At 46.1% G+C, this 20133-nt stretch overlaps 1 protein-coding gene across 3 annotated transcripts in view; it reads left to right on the plus strand.

Annotated features, from left to right (window-relative positions):
• Positions 1-2004: 2004 nt before the first annotated feature.
• The window catches only part of Miro (mitochondrial Rho GTPase), a 49000-nt gene continuing 30871 nt past the window's right edge, over positions 2005-20133 (plus strand). For 2 of the 3 annotated variants that reach the window (XM_077670044.1, XM_077670045.1), the window contains exons 1-8: positions 2005-2436; positions 9041-9181; positions 10451-10494; positions 10869-10922; positions 15569-15679; positions 17205-17255; positions 17338-17439; positions 19891-19989. In XM_077670044.1, coding sequence (XP_077526170.1) covers positions 2385-2436; positions 9041-9181; positions 10451-10494; positions 10869-10922; positions 15569-15679; positions 17205-17255; positions 17338-17439; positions 19891-19989 — 654 coding nt within the window. In that variant the 5' untranslated portion in view covers positions 2005-2384. The remainder of the gene's footprint in view (positions 2437-9040; positions 9182-10450; positions 10495-10868; positions 10923-15568; positions 15680-17204; positions 17256-17337; positions 17440-19890; positions 19990-20133) is intronic. The other variant, XM_077670046.1, reaches the window with a different exon arrangement.

A 20133-nucleotide genomic window follows, 5' to 3' on the forward strand; every position in this document is an offset into this window, starting at 1 on the left:
GTAACTGCCTGACATCATGTGATTTCGATTGCTGAGGCGTCTTCGCCGCTGTGTTGGCATTGAAGGAAGGCGACAGGAAAGTGTCCACAAAGTCGTGCGCCAAGGCTACTATTCCTGTTGAAAATGTCCAGACAAAAGCCAAAATTACTACTAAACTAGTTTTCTGCACAACAAAGAGGTCACCACTTCTTGCTTTGCCAGAGTTAATAACTTGCCCTTAAATAATCCACGCACAACGTATCTTCATCACAGATGGGTTTGGGTGCATCAAATTATTTGTTATACAGAACCTTTTTTACTGCACTAAGCAGCGCGAACTCGCAGGAAGCAGTTTTATTTCGTGTAAAGTATTTCCAAGAGCAACGCAATCACTTTGTTCTCTGTCTACCTTACTCATACTATCAATTCTTAAATTTATACCAGCAAATAGATAACAAATAGAAGGAAGAACACAATTCTGCACACGAGATATCCCCAGCTGTTCATTGCTTTGATACTCGCAGAAAGAGTTGTAACGGTCAAGCTGGCATAGATCCGTAGATCGTTTGGTTTTGTTTTCACTGGCAGGCATTTCCAGTACACACGCTGCTGTCTTCATGGCTATCTACTGCCACGTTAGTGTAAACACTCGCTTTAAATGTACGCACAGCGTGAGAACGCAATGGTGGATCTAAAGTATACCATAAATTACAAGCCAGGCAAGTGCGGGAACCCGTTAGGTTGTGACAAGTGGCCTGCGAACATTAGTTCCCACTGGAATGGCAGGATGAGTGCTGCAGGCAGGCTAGGTGCACCGCGACTGCAGTCAAAAGATGCTGCAAGAGAAAGAAATGGAACATGAGGAATGAAACACCGTTGGTTACAACGCCCTCACGAACCACACGCACACACGAAAACCTTCCCAACAGCGTCCTGTCACGCTCCTACTGCAAGTTCATTTTCGTTACAACACGGTTAGCACAAGGCACATTGTCTAGAAAAAGCCTCGAGGCTAACAAGTGATTTTAATGACGCCACATTAAAGAAGAGACAAAGAAACGCCATGGGCGAGACGGGTTTGCATGCGAGCGAGTTTCCGCGCCGTGCAACAAACCGTCAACAGCTCGCGATCGCCGACAGAGGCGAACAGAGCAGCATAAACAGTGACAATGACGCAAGACGGTGAGAACGCGACGTTAAGAATTTCGTAAACGTCGCTAATATAACTGCAGCGAGCAGAAAGCAATTGAGCTTTTCAGTAGGTGATATGCGAACTGATTGCAAACCCGCCAAAAAGGAGCGCTCACCTGAGTCGGCCGATGGTGGACAGTTGAACGCCCACGGCTGATTGCACAGCCGTAGAGCCAGAAGACGCTGGAGCTGTTGAACGACGATTGACAGGGCGACAACCATTCACACTTGCGTTGACAGCGAAAGTCCAACGCGGCTACTTGAGTCTCTACGGCGCGCACGCCGTGTAGGCAGCACTCGGAAAAATGTAAACATACCGCGCGGGAGCGCTGGGCACAAACGTGACGTCACTTCCGCCTAGCGCTCATCCTCACCCGCCGAAACGGTCGGTTAATTCCTCCCCTGAAGGGCAGGTCACATGCGGTTGTTTGGACTGGCTTCGTAACAAACACTTGAATGGCTTGGCTTGACTTGTTCATAAAAGAGTACCTAGAAAATGTCTAGAAAAGCCCGAAGGAGGCGTAAATAAACTCTATGGTAAATACCAGGTAAATACAGCGTAAATGCATTTAAACAAGTGAATTGGTTTCTAAAACTACTGCGACGTCGTAAAAATACAAATAAAAGTATTTTCTTCAGAATAATCACTATCTAGACTAAATTTTGAGGAAACATTATGTCAAAACGCCTCCGTAACGACGTTCAAACATTGCTATTAGGTTGGGTAGAGTATTTCTTTGCGTTAGTTTTAAATTTTTTTTATTTTTAATTGCACGCTTTCTCATTAATTTTCTTGGCAAAACAAAAATTTCGCCTAAAGTGGAAACATTTTATATGGCTGTCAGCAACACTGTAAGCCGGCTTTGCGTTTGCTTGGTTTTTTAGGGGTAAACGCTTGCCCCCTCCAATAGTGCGCCTCGCAAAATATCACCCACAACCACCGTACACGTGAAGAACAACTCTTCAGTCACGATTCAAGTGCCAACATGTAAACCCTTCATGTGTTCCGCTTGGTTAAGACGCGCCGCGCCCGAGCGGGTGCTGACTGTTGTGACCTCGGACTCGCACCAAGTCGTATGTGAACTTACATAAACAGTCTTCTAGCTCGCCTTAAATCTGCCTGCCTTTCGCGTCTTATTGGAACACGTCAGGTGTAAATGTTTCGGGAGTCGGGAGGCAGGGAATATCTGCCGAACGGATGATTATAGCCCGGCATGGTCCGCGCTAACGGCAAGCGAGATGTCCGTATCCTGCTCGTCGGCGAAGGTGAGAGGTGACCGTTTATTCGTCCTTTTCGCAATCGCAGCTTTTAAAATGCCCCGTTTTAGCCGCACATTCGATGTAAAAAACTGTGCCACGAAACATGAATTCGTATGAACCGCTTCAACAAACCGTTATGACCGCTTTCGCGTTGTGCAGATAACGATCGAGCACGATGCCCTACGTCCGTGAGCCAGTTTTTTCCTACGTGAATGTAGCAACCCTTCCATGCGCTTTTATTATCTCCGCCTAATGACATCGCTGATTGTGAGTGTAAATTCGTTTGGGATAACGAGCATGTAACTGCTTGGGCTGAAGCGGTCCGTTTGCTTGGAGCGGTTTGGAAAATTACAAAAAGTAATTCAGTTTCTTAGATTTCTTTTCCACTAGGCTGACCCTCTTGAAAGCCCAATTCAAAATGCGATTCTGCTCAGTGCTGGTTTTGCCGGTGCATGATGGGCTATGCGAGCGGTCTGCGGCGAGTTGCGTAATATGTGCGGCAATAAAAGAAAATGTGGTTCCGTCCCGCGTCGGTATGCCATGGCGCACATGCGTCTACCTGGCCTGAGGCCAAATGGGCCTTGAGAGCCCATTAAAAAAAAAAAAAAAAGGCGGTGTCTGCGAGAGGTAACTTTGCCTTCGCTGTTTGTTTACGCAGCCAGCTTTGTTTGTTTGTTTGCTTTCTCTTTTGTTTTTGTTGTGCTTTTTTGCCTACTACTACAACGAGCTGCTTTGCTGGAACAGAACAAAAAAGGCGTTTGCTGCCTGTGTGTATTTGAAATGCTGGCGGACTATTAGCATTTCTGATAAGGCAAGGAATAGAGCTCTATCCAGGCGTAGCTATAACGGCCACTGCCCTTCAGTCTAGATGGAATGGAGTAGAAAGTTCTGAAGTTCTGTCCAGACAGCATCAAGTGAAGAACCACTGGCAACCCCTCCAGACAAATGTCCACATTGCACTGTTGGTTAAACACCCTCCGTCACAGCTTGTCTGTGAAGCTCGATTCTCCCCCTTCCATTTTTTTTTTCTCTCATTTTTGAAGCCTTCGTTATTTGGGAAAAGTTTTCAAGCTTTGTGCTTTTGTCGGCATATGGTTCATTCTTACTAATAACATTTAGTAACAGTGTCACACTATACAATGTTGGGTGAGTTGTGTTGGAAAATTTTATGGTGCAACAGTGCCAACCAACAGGTCAGAGAGGAAAAGGCGATGAATGCTGTCCGACAATTGTGTTTTCATTGAGGAGTGGAAAATGTAGTTACAATTTATTAACATACCCACATTTGCCAAACGACATCGTTGTAGGGGGTGCTATACATGAAATAAACACAAAGAATCACAAGCACAGCATAATGATAACAAGGAAAGAAAATGCAGCCTTTAGCGTGTTTTTGGGAGCATACGCAAATTACAGTATTAAGAAGCATGTGCGGACTAAACACTGGGCTTGCTTCAAATAAAAGGCATGCACTCAAAACTACATCACGCACTTTCTGTACAGCATTAAAGGAGTGCTGACACGAAATTTCAAAGCTCGGATAACTATGCAAAAAGCTTCCTTTGTACATGGAGATATCTCCCAGCAAGTTTCAACTGTAAGCGTTCAGTACAACATATTTTCAGCAGTGCAGTAGTGACCCCGGATCCCAACCATGAGGCAGAAATAACTAGATGGGTAAAAATGACGTTGAGTGCATTCGGCAGGCATGCTCAGAGAGTGAATGGCGGTCTACCATTGTCGCGGAATTGAGAGACGAGCTAGTTGGTGAACATCCATCACTGAAACTTAAGCGCAAACTGACACAGGGACGAGAAAGGGAAGAGGAAAGGGAAGAAGGTGTGTGACAGCTGCATCCTACTGGTACTCACATGTGGGGCAGAAACTTGGAGGCTGACTAAGAGGGTTCAACGTAAATTGAGGACGACTCAGCGAGCAGTGGAATGGACGGTGACAGGTGTAACATTAAGGGACAAGAAGAGAGCGGAGTTGGTCATGGCACAAACCCGTGTTATTAAGGACATAGTAGAAATTAAGAAGAAGAAATGGACGTGGGCAGGGCATGTAATGCGAAGCAAGATAACCGTTGGTCATTAAGGGTAACAGAGTGGATCCCTAGAGAAGGCAAGCATGGCAGGGGGTGACAGAGAGTTAGATGGGCAGATGAGATCAAGAAGTTTGCGGGGACAAATCGGTCGCAGTTAGTGCACGACCGGGATATTTTGAGATTAATGGGAGAGGCCTTTGCCCTGCAGTGGACGTAGACAGGCTGAGGATGATAACATATTTTAAATCCACTGTAATCTTTGGATGCCACAGAAAGCTCAGAACGGATACCCTTCTGAAACTGGTATCAGCATGACGCCATCTACCTCTCACCCCAAACTGCCGACGACAGGGCTCCTGTGACGTAACCAAAGCACTGGCTGCTGTTGGCGCATGCTGTTTCACCTTGTGCAGACATCACAGTTTTAGGAATTATGTCATGCTACCCGAGCGCTGCGGCCATGGCCGTCTGGGCGCACGCACACCGAGACCTGTTGTGGTGCGACAGGAACAGTGACGTCAAGTGCGCCCTCTTGTCATGGCAGCCCCCTCGGAGATTGTATCATCAATACTGAAACTTACACGATTATTTATGCTACGATCGGCCATGATTAGTGCGCTGGTTGGCACCCTCAGCAGCGAAAAAAATGTAACATGAAAATGATCTCAAACCTCTAGCAAACTTTTAACACTGAACGGAGGAGGAAAAGATGAAACACACGCCGTGGTTCGTATTTTTCTTCTTCATCCAGTGTTAAAGTTCACTGGAAGTTTGAGTTCATTAGTCTGTAACCAACTCATGCAGCCGTGCGCTTTAATAACACGAACATTTTGTCAGTACTCCTTTAACCATTTGCTGTCTGTTGTCGGACCCTGCCCGACATAGGAGATCAAGGTTAAATTTCGCGTTTTTTCTCACTGCGATGTGACCGCATTCTATGTATAGGTTTTCGCCATTTCTTGAGGGATAAGGGAACTTTGTTGAGATTAAAATTTTTTTTACAAGGATGCAGCACAATGTTCAGCGTGGGATTTCTAGATTCCAGAGCGTTTTCACGTGCATGCTGTTCACTGAGAAGCATGACTGCTTTCTTATCGCATGCCAGGGTTCGCACAGGTCCTTGAAAACCCTTGATTTTTCCGGAGAGAATGAATGGCCCTGTCTTTTCACAAGAATTTTAAGTGTTTGTCGTGGATTTTAGGCGCTAACAAATGTAAAGAAACATTTTAACAATTAAGTTTCAGTGTATTGCGTGAAATTACAAGTTTGGTGGATTTTCATTATTACACGGCAACATTGGGAGCTGGCACTTGTCAATCCAATCCATGTCGTGATACAATCCAGTGAAAGCCAGCTTCTGTTCTCTATCTTGCATCTTCCATCTAGGCTGTGAGCGCTCGCTCCTTGCATGTTTGCTGTGCCTCATACGCTCCATCGGCGTTTGCTTTTACGTGCAAATGGTGGACGTGTGCATTGTCCATCCTGCTTTGCAGCAATACTTGATTTAATTTCAGTTGATACTCTTGCTGATAAAGCAGGAGATGCAGGCAACATTAACGAAGTTTTGAAATCAAACAGCGTCACCTAACACAAAGGAAAAAGAAAAACCTCTAAATACCAGCCATGAAATAAAAAATAAATCTGGGGGAGCATTTACGAACCCGTTAGCACCTATCTAAATGTGTACTAATGTGCTTAGGTATTGTGCAATAAAAAGCTTTTGCATTGCGTAGGAAAAGTTATAAATAATCCCAGATAAAACATTAGATGGGGACCTTGAAAATGTGTTTACTGGTCCTTGAAAGTCCTTGAAAACCCTTGAATTTTTGCTTTTCAATCCTGTACGAACCCTGCATGCACTATACAAATAGTGCACTTAGCGAAAACGATGATGACTTCAGTGAGAAAGAGAACAACTGCGTGCCTTCATCAGTTGGTGATGACAGTGATTCGACAGAAGCGAGTGACTGAGACCACGATGGCGGTGGAGGCAGCACCGTGTGTATCATTACCTTGTGAGCAACGCATTTTGTTGAAAGACAATGAAATAGTGGGAAAACTTTTTTTTTTCCGGAATCTAGAGGTTTCCATTGTCAATAGTTTTATTTGGAGGCAGACGCAGCTGCTAAATCGTGCCGAGAAAGAGCAGGGAAACCTGCGGTACCACCTCAACCTCGTCCAACAGCTGGTGGGGAATCTGAGGGCTTGAGCCAGAAAGCGGGGCCCATATGCATGCATGGAGTGCGGGTAAAGGCCAGATGGGACAAGCCATTTCAGCTACGAGGTCCCAGGCTGAAACAACAAGGACTGTGATGTTTTTAGTGACAAAAAAAAAAAACAAAGGGAGGCAGGAGGGAAGCTGTGTTTTTCTGCAAAATCCTGACCTGCACCCAGGAGAATACATCAAGCAGTTTCACACGCTGCCCAAATATTGGTGAAGCAGTTGCAAGCAGAATCCAAAAGAAAAAACAAATATCCTGTAAGCTTTTTTTTTTTTTTTTTTGCACAGTTCACGTTTTTCTTCGCGGCACCAGAAACAGGCAAAGTATCTGTGGACCGGAATGGCTGGAAATTGGGTAAACATTCCGGACTGCAAAAGTTTATCATGATACCACAATGGGCACAGTTCAGCCCTGTGGGCTTGCCAGAGTTCTGTCGTAGCCAACTTCGGGAACTAGACGGGGAGCATCTTGTGAGGGAAATGGCAATTTTGAGTTTGCTTTTGCCTTCAAAAAAATGTGTGTGAAATGGGTAGTAAAGCTTTTAATTTGGCCTATGCACTCCAGGCTCTAGTGTGGCAAGGTTGTTCAGGAAATGCTTGCACCTTACAGTTTTTACACTTCACGTTTTCCAGTGCTCCTTGAAGTCACTTTTTATGTCTCAGTTGGCCAGACAGTTGTACAGGGAGATATTTTTATACTTTACAGAAACATTCGATACAATGAGCAGTTGTCGTTAAAGGTAATGTAAACTTAAAGGAGCACTGACACAAAAATTTTGTTAGACTTTTATTGCTTTTATCGACGCTTAATGGCCTGGCGAACCTGAAACAGCACTTCAAATACTTCAGCGCGCGATAGTTAATTACATTGAATGGCCTGAAAATCGTTTGTTTCAAATTCCCGCGCTTTCATCCCGAACAGCGCATATGACAGAATCCCTGTGACCTCACCGCTTTGTGCGGACGTCACCGGCGCCCGCTTGAGAGGGTGTTGTGCCGCTCACCGCTCGTGGGGCCACGCGCATGAAGTGACGTCACGAGTTTTTGGCGAGCGCTGCTGCGTCACTTCTTTTGGCTTTCACTGGATGATGTCAATCTGATGTCCATTTGCTGAGTGCCGCTCCGCACGCTGCTCCGTCAGCGCGATAAATGAGATCCAATCAAACTAGGTTCTTCGCGTCGCAGGCCGCTCATATTTCAGCCACAGTATTCTGTTGAGTGAAGGAAGCGAACTGTGCAATAATATTAACGCCGAAAATTGGTGTCAGTGCTCCTTTAAGGCCTGTAAATTAGCTTTGCACCACTCGGAAGGTGTGGCAGCTGTAACGGAATGCTGCAAGCCTTGTGTACGCACGTACAGATGCCAGCTGTGTGGAGTCTCCACACCTCTCCACATAATTTGCGGTTTGGAGTGCCCTTTGGAGTATGTCGGTTCTAGCTGTAGATTTTATGGACGACTTTGTGCTGACAGTGAAACTGGCATGCGTTTGTGTATGCCCGTTGTGCAGCAAAAATAGGATGGTGCTGAGCCACAAGTGGAACGTTCCTGATGTACTGTGCATACAGTCGGCTCGAAAAGTATGTGGAATGTGTGATCATCACTAGGGCTCAAAATTCAGCGGAGGGGGATTAAAGCTGTAACTGATGGGAGCCTGTCACTTGGCAGTGGTCCAGCTATAAGCAGGAACATGCCCGCTACACGGTGTGTACAGTTGGCTCGAAAAGTAAATGGAACGCATGGTTATCAACAATGCTTAAATTCAGTGGAGTGGGATTGAAGCTGTAACTGAAGGGAGCCTGTCATACGGCTAAGTTCCACCTATAAGCAGGAACTTTCCCGGCGCAAAGTGTGTACAGTTGGCTCGAAAAGTAAATGGAACGCATGGTTATCAACAATGCTTAAATTCAGCGGAGTGGGATTAAAGCTGTAACTGAAGGGAACCTGTCATACGGCTAAGTTCCACCTATAAGCAGGAACTTTCCCGGCGCAAAGTGTGTACAGTTGGCTCGAAAAGTGAATGGAACGCCTGGTTATCAACAATGCTTAAAATTCAGTGGAGTGGGATTGAAGCTGTAACTGAAGGGAGCTTGTCACACTGCATTGTTCCAGCTACAAGCAGGAACGTTCCTGGTGCACAGTGCGTACAGTCGGCTCGAAAATTAAATGGAACGGATGACTATCAAGAATGCTTAAATTCAGCGGAGCTTGCGGAAAACTGGCTACAAATACCTGGAACGTGTCACGTTGCTGTGTTAAATCTGTGACGACTGCTTCTACTGGAACTAATGTCTTCCCTCCCCCCTCTGCGCACTCCTGGGGTAAACAAAAAATTCCGACGCAGCTGGTGTGGGGAAGACGTCGCTCATCCTGTCGCTGGTGAGCGAGCAGTTCCCCGAGGATGTGCCCCCGAGGGCCGAGGAGATCACCATCCCGGCCGACGTCACGCCGGAGAAAGTGCCGACCCGTATCGTCGACTTCTCGAGTGAGTCTTTAGTGCTTGTGCAGTTTATAGTTTCTCTGCTTGGAAGCGTTGATGAAAAGGGAATTTCCACATCCTGTTGTGTTAATGCTTGCAGGGCTTTAGACTAAAATTGGGTGCCCTTTCCCTTTGAATGATTGTTCGTATTACTCGTTTCATTCCATGCACTAGTAAGAAAAAAAATAGGATGAAATGTTTGTGTATCCTTAAGAGTGACATCATGATCTTGAGGTATTATAGATTTGAGTTGATTTGGTGGTTATCTTCTTTAAAGGGACCCTGCAACACTCTTCGTGCAGTGCAAGTAAACCTGCGCGACGTTTAGATTACACTGCCAGGAACACCCGAGCCAAATATTGCACGTGCACGTGAAGCGGTAAGCGCACAAATTGCCGTGAAAGACGCAGAAAAACCAACCACGCTCTCTTCAATTCTCCTCATTATGCACCCCTGGCATGGCCTCTGCGACGTCAATCGGGCCATGGCTGTCCTGGCTGTCCTATTGGCTGTCGAGGTCAACTTTGCGGCTAAATTCTGGCATTTCCTGTGATGATCCGCCATCGTCGGCGCTGTGTATCAACCTCTTCTATGTCTGAACCTGTCCGCATGCTTTTGGTGTTTCTTTTGTTTTGAGTGTGCGCGGACTTTGAGTGACGAACTAAATATTCCACTTTCAACGAGCCCACTCGACAACAAACGTTTATTGCTTCAAAAACGCCCTACCAGCCTGAGCGCTTGCTTGCGAGCAGGCCGCCATGCCTGCTTTTTTGTGGCACCAGACCGGAAATAGACCCGTCCACGTTGCGGGGAAAAGGGCAAAACTCTCCGGCCTGTGACATATCGAAGGCCGCCGAACAGAACGCCGCGCGCCGCCCCCCTCTCCGGGAGAGGGCGCGCAGCTTTCATCGCGTTGTTCGCGGTTGAGTTGAGAGGGAACATTTATGCGTGATTTTTCATCGCACGTAGTTTCGTTGAAAGTGAACGGATTTTCATAATTCTTGCGGGAGGAGATTGCTGGGACAATAGACTTTACCTCAAAATGCATTCCGAGTAGTCGATGGTAAGTGTTGCAGGGTCCCTTTAACGGTTATTTTCACTTGGCAATGTTCGTGGTTCTTACAAAAGGGCAGGGCTTCAATGAAAAATAATCTCTGGGAATGTTGCCCTGTTGAAAGATATATATTGTATACCATGCCAGTGTATACCAAATCACCCGTATTGTTATTGAAAGTCCTTTGAAAGAGGTATTAAAGCTTCCTTTGTTGCCTCCAGCACAAGAACAGAGCCAGGAGAACCTAGCCGAGGAAATCGGAAAGGTGAGCTCTTCTCCCTTTGCTGGGTGGTGTTGTGTAGGGGAGTTGTTTTTTCTAGTTCAGTAAGGGCAACATAAAAGCTGACGCATATCAATACGCTGATTATGACTATTGCATAATTGCTTAAGCTTCAAGTTGAAAAACGTGTTTGGGATTCACAGACACTGTGCTCATTTGGGCTTTCGCTGTCCTTATCAATTTTTTGATGCCACGGCTTTCTGCGTGGGACTGTGAAAGAAAGCTTCCTTTTACTGCTTTCAGAAGTGTGAATTCGTCAGTATGGTCTTCTTTTATTTTTCTGCCACTTTTCTTGTTGAATTCTTGCTTGGTATTGTGATGTGTGGTGGTATTATAATCCTATGCTGTGTTCCGTGCAGGCCAACGTGGTTTGCGTCGTGTATGCCGTAGATGACGACGACACTATCGACAAGGTAAGTAGACGGACCAACTGCTAAAGTGGCTGCCTTGGCCAAAAGGTGCGGTAGCAGCATAATCATGTGGAGCTGAATATGGGGCTATTGTTCTTATTGATAGAATAGACTGGCCAGGCTACATCTAGAGCCACTAAATAAGCCCTTATTTAGTTACACTAGTTACATCTCTAGGGGTATTGCAGAAAAATGTAGGATCTGAACGAATTTTGGCTCAACAGCTGCAAAAATGCTTCCTAGTAATCATCTGTACAGGTTTTTCTGTATTGTTTCTTTTTGCTGAACATTGAATTTATGGTAGTACCTTGTTGGCAGTCATGACAGTTTACAGTCTTGATTGGCAACTAGGTACTAGATGCTAGGCACTAATCACCTAGTTACCTAGGTGGTACTAGGTAAGTTAGTACCAACTGAGTAACTATGTACTACAGGGTTCGTAGCGGTCCTTGAAACCCTTGAAAACCCTGGAATTTGAAAATAGCATTTTCAAGGCCTTGAAAACCCTTGAATTTTTTTAGGTCCTTAAATTTCCTTGAATTTTGTCAATTGGCTTCTGTTCAGCCAGTTTTCAGCGGATGCCTCTTGAGATGGATGATGATGAGAGATGGATGAGAGCCTGAAGGGGAAGCTTCTGGAACTTAAAGCCTGAAGGGAAGCTTCAGGAACTTAAAATCTTGAGTCCACTGTTTGAAAATAGACCCCTTTTGTGCGTGTGTGTGTGTGTGCAATACGTCTAGATTGCGAGGTGAATCAGCAAAAGGGATGTTGAAATCAGCCGAAAACAGTACAATGAAACCAGCATTAAATGAAAAATGTGCTTGCATTTTCTACCTTGCAGTAAAATATGTGCTTCCATGCTGTGAAAGATGGTGTTGTGTTTTTCTACGATCTCAAAAAAATGTTATCTTAAGTCCTTGAAAATCCGTAGTTGGGGCCTTGAAAGTCCTTAAAAACCCTTGAATTTTTTTCTTCATGGTCGCTATGAACCCTGGTACTAACTAGGTACTAACTAACCTAGTTGATTAGTTACCTAGTAACAACTAGGTAACTATGTAAGTAACTAGGTATTAATGTGGTAGTAACTAGTTAGTACCTAGTTGGTACTAAGTACCAACTAGGTACCAAGGTACTAGGTTACGAGCTTCTGAGAAATCATGAAACAGGTGGCTGAAAGATCTCAACACCAGTGGGAAAGGCGTAGCAAAGGTGTCACCATGATATATTCATAGTGTTCAGTGGGCTTTTTGCTGCATGTGCTCTTTCTGCCCTTCCCTTTTGCTTTTATCTAGTTCAGTTTTTACTGAGGAGCATTTGTTGCATCAGCAAAAAAAAAAAAAAAAACATTTCAATGACGGCATCCTTGGGAATAAGTCTTCCTTGTCAGGAATGTTTGTACTTCTGAAACAGGCAGGATCCCTGAGAAATGTCTGTGGCAGCATAGATTCCAACCGTCCTCAGCTTTTTATTATGATCCTTTGGGTCACGGAGAGTAGATTGATGGCTGAAAGAACCCGTTACCTACAGATGTACGTCATGGAAAGATCCGTAAGACATTATTTGTTCAAAAAGAAAAAGCGTTAAAAATGGACTTAACGGAGGAAAAAGGCACACAGGTCACATTGTGCACGAACTAGTCTGCCTTACTTTTCCCACTCACTACGTCACTGCACCATATTCAGAGCGAGCAGTGGAACGGAAGGTGATAGGTGTAACATTAAAGGGGTCCTGAAAGGCATTTTGAGCATACTAAATGAACTAGCGCAATCGTTAGATTGGGTCGTCAACGTCAGTTGTGCCAAGTATTACTCTTTTACGCGCAGCGGAAAGCTCACACTTTTGTTGCAAAGTTTGTCGTTTTTTTTTCACCCTTCCCTTCGTGTTTTTGAACGCCGCCATCTTCACATGTCTACATCATCGATTCCCATATGTTCGTCATGATCTAGACATCCTGCTATTGGGCGGCTTTTTACACACTTCCGGCAAAGAGATGAGTCGTCTGCTCAGCGTCGGCTCGCCGGCTGATCTGCCTGCGGAGTGGAGTGCTTGGACATTTTACGACAAACGAAACAAGTGTAAACAAACGCTTAACCGTTCGTATTGAATGCAACACGGCCATAACACGACATGGATATTTCTCTTACCTGAGTACGTTCCATAATGAAAGCGTTGAAGCCCCGTGGCACTTCTTTCGTGCAATCGCAGAGAACGCCCTGAGCCGAATGCCCGGGTTTGACGGATACATTTTATTCAACTTCAAAACAAACCAGAGATGCGTTTCGAATGAACACAACGTCACAACATGCGTTGCAAGTCTGAACCGCGATTGACAGACGATCGGTTGCTTCCTCCTGCCCGTCGTAAATTCGGCACTCACCTCGCGCCTTATTTGCGGGGACGAACAGCAAGTCACTGAACTCTGGCACGCAAGCGAGAAGGCTTTTAGCCAGGCACACTACACATACCCCATGCGAGGTTGAGTCGTTCGTCGTTCGAGAAAGATAATCCAGACCATGGGAAGCACTATCCACCCGCAGAAGTACAACGTCGCATTTCATCGCGAAACGAACGCTACACACAGGAGGCGATGCACACACACACACAGCTTCGGTCGCTGCATTGGCTTAGCTGCAAGCTTCGTTCGGACAGTCAGCGATGCTACGACGATACAGAGCTGCGTGAGGGCGACGTGCTAACCACTTCACGTATTTAAAAACACAGGGGCAAAGAACTTGGTTCATCGGAAGCAAAAGATCTTTCCTCCATTATTGTGCCTGAAATATACTGGCTAGTGTTGCTAGTGTGCCGAGGGCGGGCCCCAGGCGGGCGCCGGGAGCGATGTACGCGGCCGGCTGCCGCTTGGGGCGCTGCCGTGCGGGAGTGTGCGCGTTCGTCCGGCCCGAGCAGATCGCGCGGTTGCCTCTGCGCTGCGTAGCAGACGGCAGGGGAAGAACTTTCCAATCCCGCTTGCGACGAAAGCGAGCGAAAGCGACGGGAATTCTGCCGCGCGACGAAAATTTATCCCGACAATTCGACAAACACGATCGTCGCGCGACAAAGCGACGAAATTCCCATCGCTTTCGCTCGCTTTCGTCGCAAGTGCGAACGGGCCTTTATGCGCAATCTTCGTCCAACATAAAATAAGCTCTTGCTTGTCGCCTGAGCATACGGTTGATATGTGACTACGTTACACTGTGCTTGCGAGTGTATTTAAACGATGTCACTAGGTTTGAAACGTAAGCGCTCGGCGTGCAGCTTTGTAAACGCAAGCAGCCTCACGTACGCATGCTATTTTGCTGCTAATAGAGAGTTTTAGTACAGCGTTTGTGCCTTTGCATACGCTAAACGCTAAATTTTTGCGTCCCGCTACGTAAACATCGCGAGGGGAGTTTTAGTAGAACGTCTCATCAGTTTTGCGTTGCGACATGCTAATGCATACGGCGCCATCTGTTAAATGTTTTCCGAAATGACTCGGCGGCTGATCTGCTAGCGGAGTGCCGGAGTGCCTGAACATTTTACGACTATCAAAACAAGTTCAAACAACGCTTTCCCATCAGTATTGAATGCAACACACGGGTGCAGCTTGGCAGAACACGGATGCTCGCTTCTCGAGTGCGGCGTTGATTTGCTCTGCGCCTTCCCGTTCATCGCCACTGATAAAGCAATCCGATCCGGCGCGTTTTGTGCACGGGTTCTGTGTCGGTTTAAAATGTATTTTTTTCACATGCCGCCGGTAGTAGGAATTACAACCGCCGCAAAATAAGACCCCGCACCAGCGGGTCCACATCTGAGACCGCGCTTTTTGGATAAACAGTGCGCGGTGCACCAAAGGGAACGAGTGCACGATTCTCCCTGCGCGGCTGCGAGTTCGCCGCCTATACCAACTGCAGCTACGTACACCGCGAAAGGGCAAGGCCAGGCCGCACACATGCGGCCAGGTCTTTCGATCGCTTTTCCAGCATTTAGAGGAGTGTCCATGGTGTCAACAAAGATGAAAACGCCGAAAGAGCTGGCCCGTAGCAGACGGCAGTCTGTGGGAGCGCAATAGCGGAAGTACGTCACCGCTGAGGAGCGAAGCATCATGGGAGGGGAGGCCAACAGAGAAGAAACAGTTGAAAGGAGGAGGAAATACGGCGCGACGATATTGCGCGGTTTTCGATTTACGATTTCTCAGCTAATACTCATCGCTTTAACAAAATTCTTGCAGGAGGAGATTGCTAATACATTGCTTTATTTGGTTACATGTACATCCATGCATCGCCGGAAGGCATTTCAGGACCCCTTTAAGGGACAAGAAGAGAGCGGAGTGGGTCAGGGAGCAAACTGGTGTTAAAGACATATTAGTAGAAATTAAGAAGAAGAAATGGACGTGGGCAGGGCATGTAATGCGAAGGCAAGATAACCGTTGGTCATTAAGGGTAACCGAGTGGATCCCTAGAGAAGGCAAGCGTGGCAGGGGGCGGCAGAAAGTTAGATGGGCAGATGAGATCAAGAAGTTTGCGGGGACAAATTGGTTGCAGTTAGCACAGGACCGGGATAATTGGAGATCCATGGGAGAGGCCTTTGCCCTGAAGTGGGTGTAGATAGGCTGGTGATGAGGATGATCATTCAGAGGTCAACACGGGCATCCTCCCCCTGCGGTCTTCCAGATCACCGACTACTGGCTGCCCCTCATCCGGGAGCAGCTGGGGGACGAGCACGGCACGCCCGTCGTCCTCGTGGGCAACAAGGCGGATCTGGTGGAGTACAGCTCGCTCGAGGTGCGTGATGACCAGTCACTGCTTCGCTCGGTGGAAACCACCTTGCCCCCTGCACTTGGTGTTTTTTAGGGGAGTTTATTTAAGGGAGGACTCTGGTCTTGAAGGAGGACTCTGGTCTTGAAGACATTTTTGTTATTTTTTAACCTACCGTAAGGTTCCAAAAAATTGATTTGATTGATTATAGGGTTTAACGCGCTGGCACAAAGCAGGCGATAAGGCGCGCCGTAGTGGAGGGTTCTGGATAAATTTTGACCACCTGGGGATCTTTAACGTGCACCGAAATCTCGTGCACATGGGGGTTTTCGCTTTTCGCCTCCATCAGAAAGCAGCTGCTGCGGCTGGGAATCGAACCCGCGTCCTTGTGCTCAGCAGCACAACGTCTTAGCCACTGAGCCACCGCGGCGGGTAAAGTTCCGAAAGGACAGCCATCCAAAGTACAGAGATATCAAGTTAAAAATATGGTATGGGCGATCTTTCGGGTCAGGTGCGAAAAACTAGTAAAACGTGGCCGCACCGCCAACAAAAACTGCGGAGATATCAAGAAAATATACCAGATGGGGGAAATTTTGGCTAAAGTGCGGAACGGATGAATAAGTGACCGCATCAATGCAGGAAAAGATGGCTCGCGTTTATTTTGTGCACTCGTATAGTGGGGTATCAGTGGGGCGGGGTATAGTTAGGGTCTTTTAGTAAATTGAATAACTCACCCCTAAGGGGGGTGGGCGTTCGCTTGGAACTTTCGGCAGTCAGTTTTCATATGTGTGGTCTAAGCTCAGAGTTGTGCGACATGTTATGCTGTTTCGCTTCGGGCAATTTTTTCATTATCTACCTATGAAATACCGACATAATTTTTATATTCTTTTCTGCTCTAGAAGGACCAGGGAGCGCAACTATGTCACTGCAGTAATTTTAGCATTGTTTCTGAAAGCGCCGTGATCTTATTAAATGTCAGGTCACCAATTACCAATGTTTTTATAGAACTAACTGCATAACATTTTGCGCTAGCAAAAGGAAATTCCATATTTTTGTGGTTTTATTGCACTGTTCGGTTCATAAGCTTTCAAATGCAGCAAAAATGATACAAATCTAGCCAGTACATCCCAAGATACTGTACCCGACTGTTGACCTAGGAAAAAATTTGTTCTGAGAAAACGGGGCACCAAGTTTGGAAACGTAGGCAAAAATGGTCATTTAGGCAACTTCAAAGGGTGTCAGTGTTCTACATTCTTATCGTAAAGCTAAAATATTTTGCAGGTACATTCTTTTGAATTTGTAGGCGGCAAATAAAATTAATACAGAAATTGATTTTTTGGCAAATTTTTGGTCCTCAAGACCAGTGTTCCCTCTTAACAAAAGGTGGCTGCTGTATTGATGTGGTTTCATGGCTGCTGTTCATTTTGTTTCGTAGGGAGCAGCCAGTTTGGTAGAGTAGAGTCAGAGTTGTGTTGCTGCTGCTCGCAGTGTGTAGAGTTGTCCCTACCCTGCCTTCTTCCTGTCTCCTCCTCCTTCCCGCACACACTTGCAGATGGTGGTGCCAATCATGAGTCAGTACCAGGAGGTGGAGACCTGCGTCGAGGCAAGTAGTTGTTCGACTCTGCTGTCGGCATCTCCCAGCAGACGCATTCTCTACGATTTCCATTGTTTTTCTCTTGGCACAGTGCTCGGCCAAGACGTTCAAGAACATCTCGGAGCTGTTCTACTACGCACAGAAGGCGGTGCTGCACCCGACGGGCCCCCTCTACGTGCCGCAGGAGCGAGATGTGAGTGGGTTGCGGCACACGGTAGTTGTAGGGATGACGAAGATGAAATACAAGTTCGGTATTTTAAAAACACTGCCTTGTCCCGATAGCAGCGTTGCAAATTTTACCACGAGCTTCAGACAAGTAATGGAGATGTTAAGGAAAGTGTATGAAGCAGTGGCGACTCCCCAGCCCATTTCGGGAGGCAGCTCTATGATGTCACGTAGTCTTGTTTGTGCGACTGATGGCTGCTGACCTATGCCACCACCAAGAAACAAGAATAGGAAACTGTAGAATGGGCCTCTGGTTCTGTTTCATGGTATCACTTGAATGCTAACATGCTCTAACGCACTGATGACTATGTTGTTAGGGTTTCCCTCTATATTGCATCGCTGCCGCCCATGTTATTTCACTGTGGGAAATTTCAATGCTTCTGGAGTTTTCTTTTTTTTGGTTAAAAAAAAAACGTCTTTTGTTGCTTGAATGCAGCAGCTGAGTGTGAGCCACCAAAGTCCAGTTCTTTCAAAGTAAACACAGTTGTAACTTCTCTTCGTGGCCCCTGTCACGATTTAGCCCCGCGTTCGTGAACCTGGGAGCATAGGTCGGCAAAACAGAAAGAACTCACTCAAACTCAATCACAATTTTTTTCATTCACGCTGTACTCAATCAAACTCAGACTCAAAAAGTTCGTCTGTTCACAAAATCACTTGTACTCACTCATCAAATACTCATGTGTAATCGTACTCACTTGTACTCAAACTCATTTGTCCTCACGAGTATTCATACTCAATCTGTACTCATGAGTACTGAATCTGTACTCATGAGTACTCAATCTGTACTCATGAGTACTACTCATTTTTCACTCATGAGTACTACTCATTCTGCACTCATGAGTACTACTCATTCTGCACTCATGAGTACTCAATCTGTACTCATGAGTACTCAATTTGTATTACTCACTAATAATCAACTTATCTGCACTATTAGCTAGGTCGTAGCTCGAATGAAAGACTAAGTAGAAAAAATAAATTGTTTAAGTGATTAGAAAAACACAGGTTACATATAAATCAGGACAGAGGAAGAAAACGTCTGACGCGGTGCACTGTTGTTGGGCGACTTACTGCAAGGCAAGTACATGTGACAAAGCAAAACGGAACGTAAGCACTCGCGTTGCGTCTGGTGTCTCCTCTTGTTCTCAGGCCGGGCCGGGCTCAGGGGAGCTCGGGGGTTGTCGGTGCAGCCGTGGCCGTAGACTGCGTTTTTCTGCGTGTCTTCGGGTGGCAGCTTTTGTCGTCTGTTTTCTTGTTTGCACTACTGTTTGCACTACTGTACTCAGGAGTGCATATACTCAAGAGTGCAAGCACTCGCAAAAACAGTATTCATGAGTATTGTACTCATGAGTGATGTGTACTCATGAGTGATGTGTACTCATGAGTGCTGTGTACTCATTGAGTGCTGTGTACTCATGAGTACTCACTCATTAGTGCTCAAACTCATGAGTACTCATACTCATGAATACTGTACTCATGAGTACTCATACTCATGAGTAGTGTACTCATGAGTACTGTACTCACGAGTAGTGGACTTACCCCTATACTCACTCGTCATCGTACTCACTATTTTTTTCTGGGTGTGTGATCACTCATCATCGTACTCACTCGTGAGTTTGAGTACAAATGAGTGTACTCACGAGTGAGTACGCCGACCTATGCCTGGGAGGGTAGGGGTACCCTCCAGCCGAGAGACGACATGCAGCGTGCTGGTGGTGGTGACGGTGACTGACCCAGAGCTGCTGTGCTCGTCGGTGTTTATTCCCCGGCCACCCACAATGTTGCCCACCGAGCCTGGTGGGGCCACTGAACTTAGCGGTCAACGAATATCAGGTTTTGGGAGCGCCACACACTTGTCATAGCATGCCTGCAGCTACAAGATGCAGTGCAAGCATTAACACCAGTGCACGTATTTCTATAAGGACGCTGTTCGGACACTACAGTTGCATGACACTTCTGAGACCATGGAATTCCAAGCTACCGCATTTATTTGATTATAAGGCGGTCACGATTATAAGGCGACAGTGCTGTTTCGACAGTCAAAAAAGAAAGAGAAGAAAAAGAGTATAGTATTTCTCAGCTTCGAATATATGGCGGGGTGTGACATTGAGACTATGGATTTTAGAAGAAAAAAAAAACTCGCCTTATATTCAAATGAATACGGTACTTATTTTACAATAGTTCCAAGTTAGAAATTGAAGTTTTTCCCTTCGGTGCAGCTAATTTAGTAAGCTCGTTCACCCCGAGTTTTTGCGATGCTCTCAGGATGGAAGCGTTTCTGCCGCATTGTGTGTCTTTATCGTAACCGTGGCAGCCCTGATATTCCCATTCTATGTTTTGAGTTCTGCAATGTATTATCTCAAAGAAAAAAAGAACGTTGAAGTTTGTGTGCTCACATGTCCGCTGTGGCTACCTTCCGCAGCTGACGGAACGCTGCAAGGCGGCGCTGACGAGGGTCTTCCGGATTTGTGATGTAGACAACGATGGTGTGCTCAGTGATAGGGAGCTGAATATCTTTCAGGTAAGAAAGCTTCCCTTCGTTTTTATGTCATGCGTGCAAAATTGCATATTGTTGCAGGGTAAGACGTGTTTACAAATTCGTGTGCAAGAAGTTGACATACTGCAAAGGGGTTACTTCTGTTGCAGTATTTTATCTGCTCTACGT

The sequence above is a fragment of the Haemaphysalis longicornis genome, unplaced genomic scaffold, assembly GCF_048455015.1.
Source record: "Haemaphysalis longicornis isolate Haplotype H1 unplaced genomic scaffold, Haemaphysalis longicornis Haplotype H1 scaffold_5, whole genome shotgun sequence".
Taxonomy (NCBI): domain Eukaryota; kingdom Metazoa; phylum Arthropoda; class Arachnida; order Ixodida; family Ixodidae; genus Haemaphysalis; species Haemaphysalis longicornis.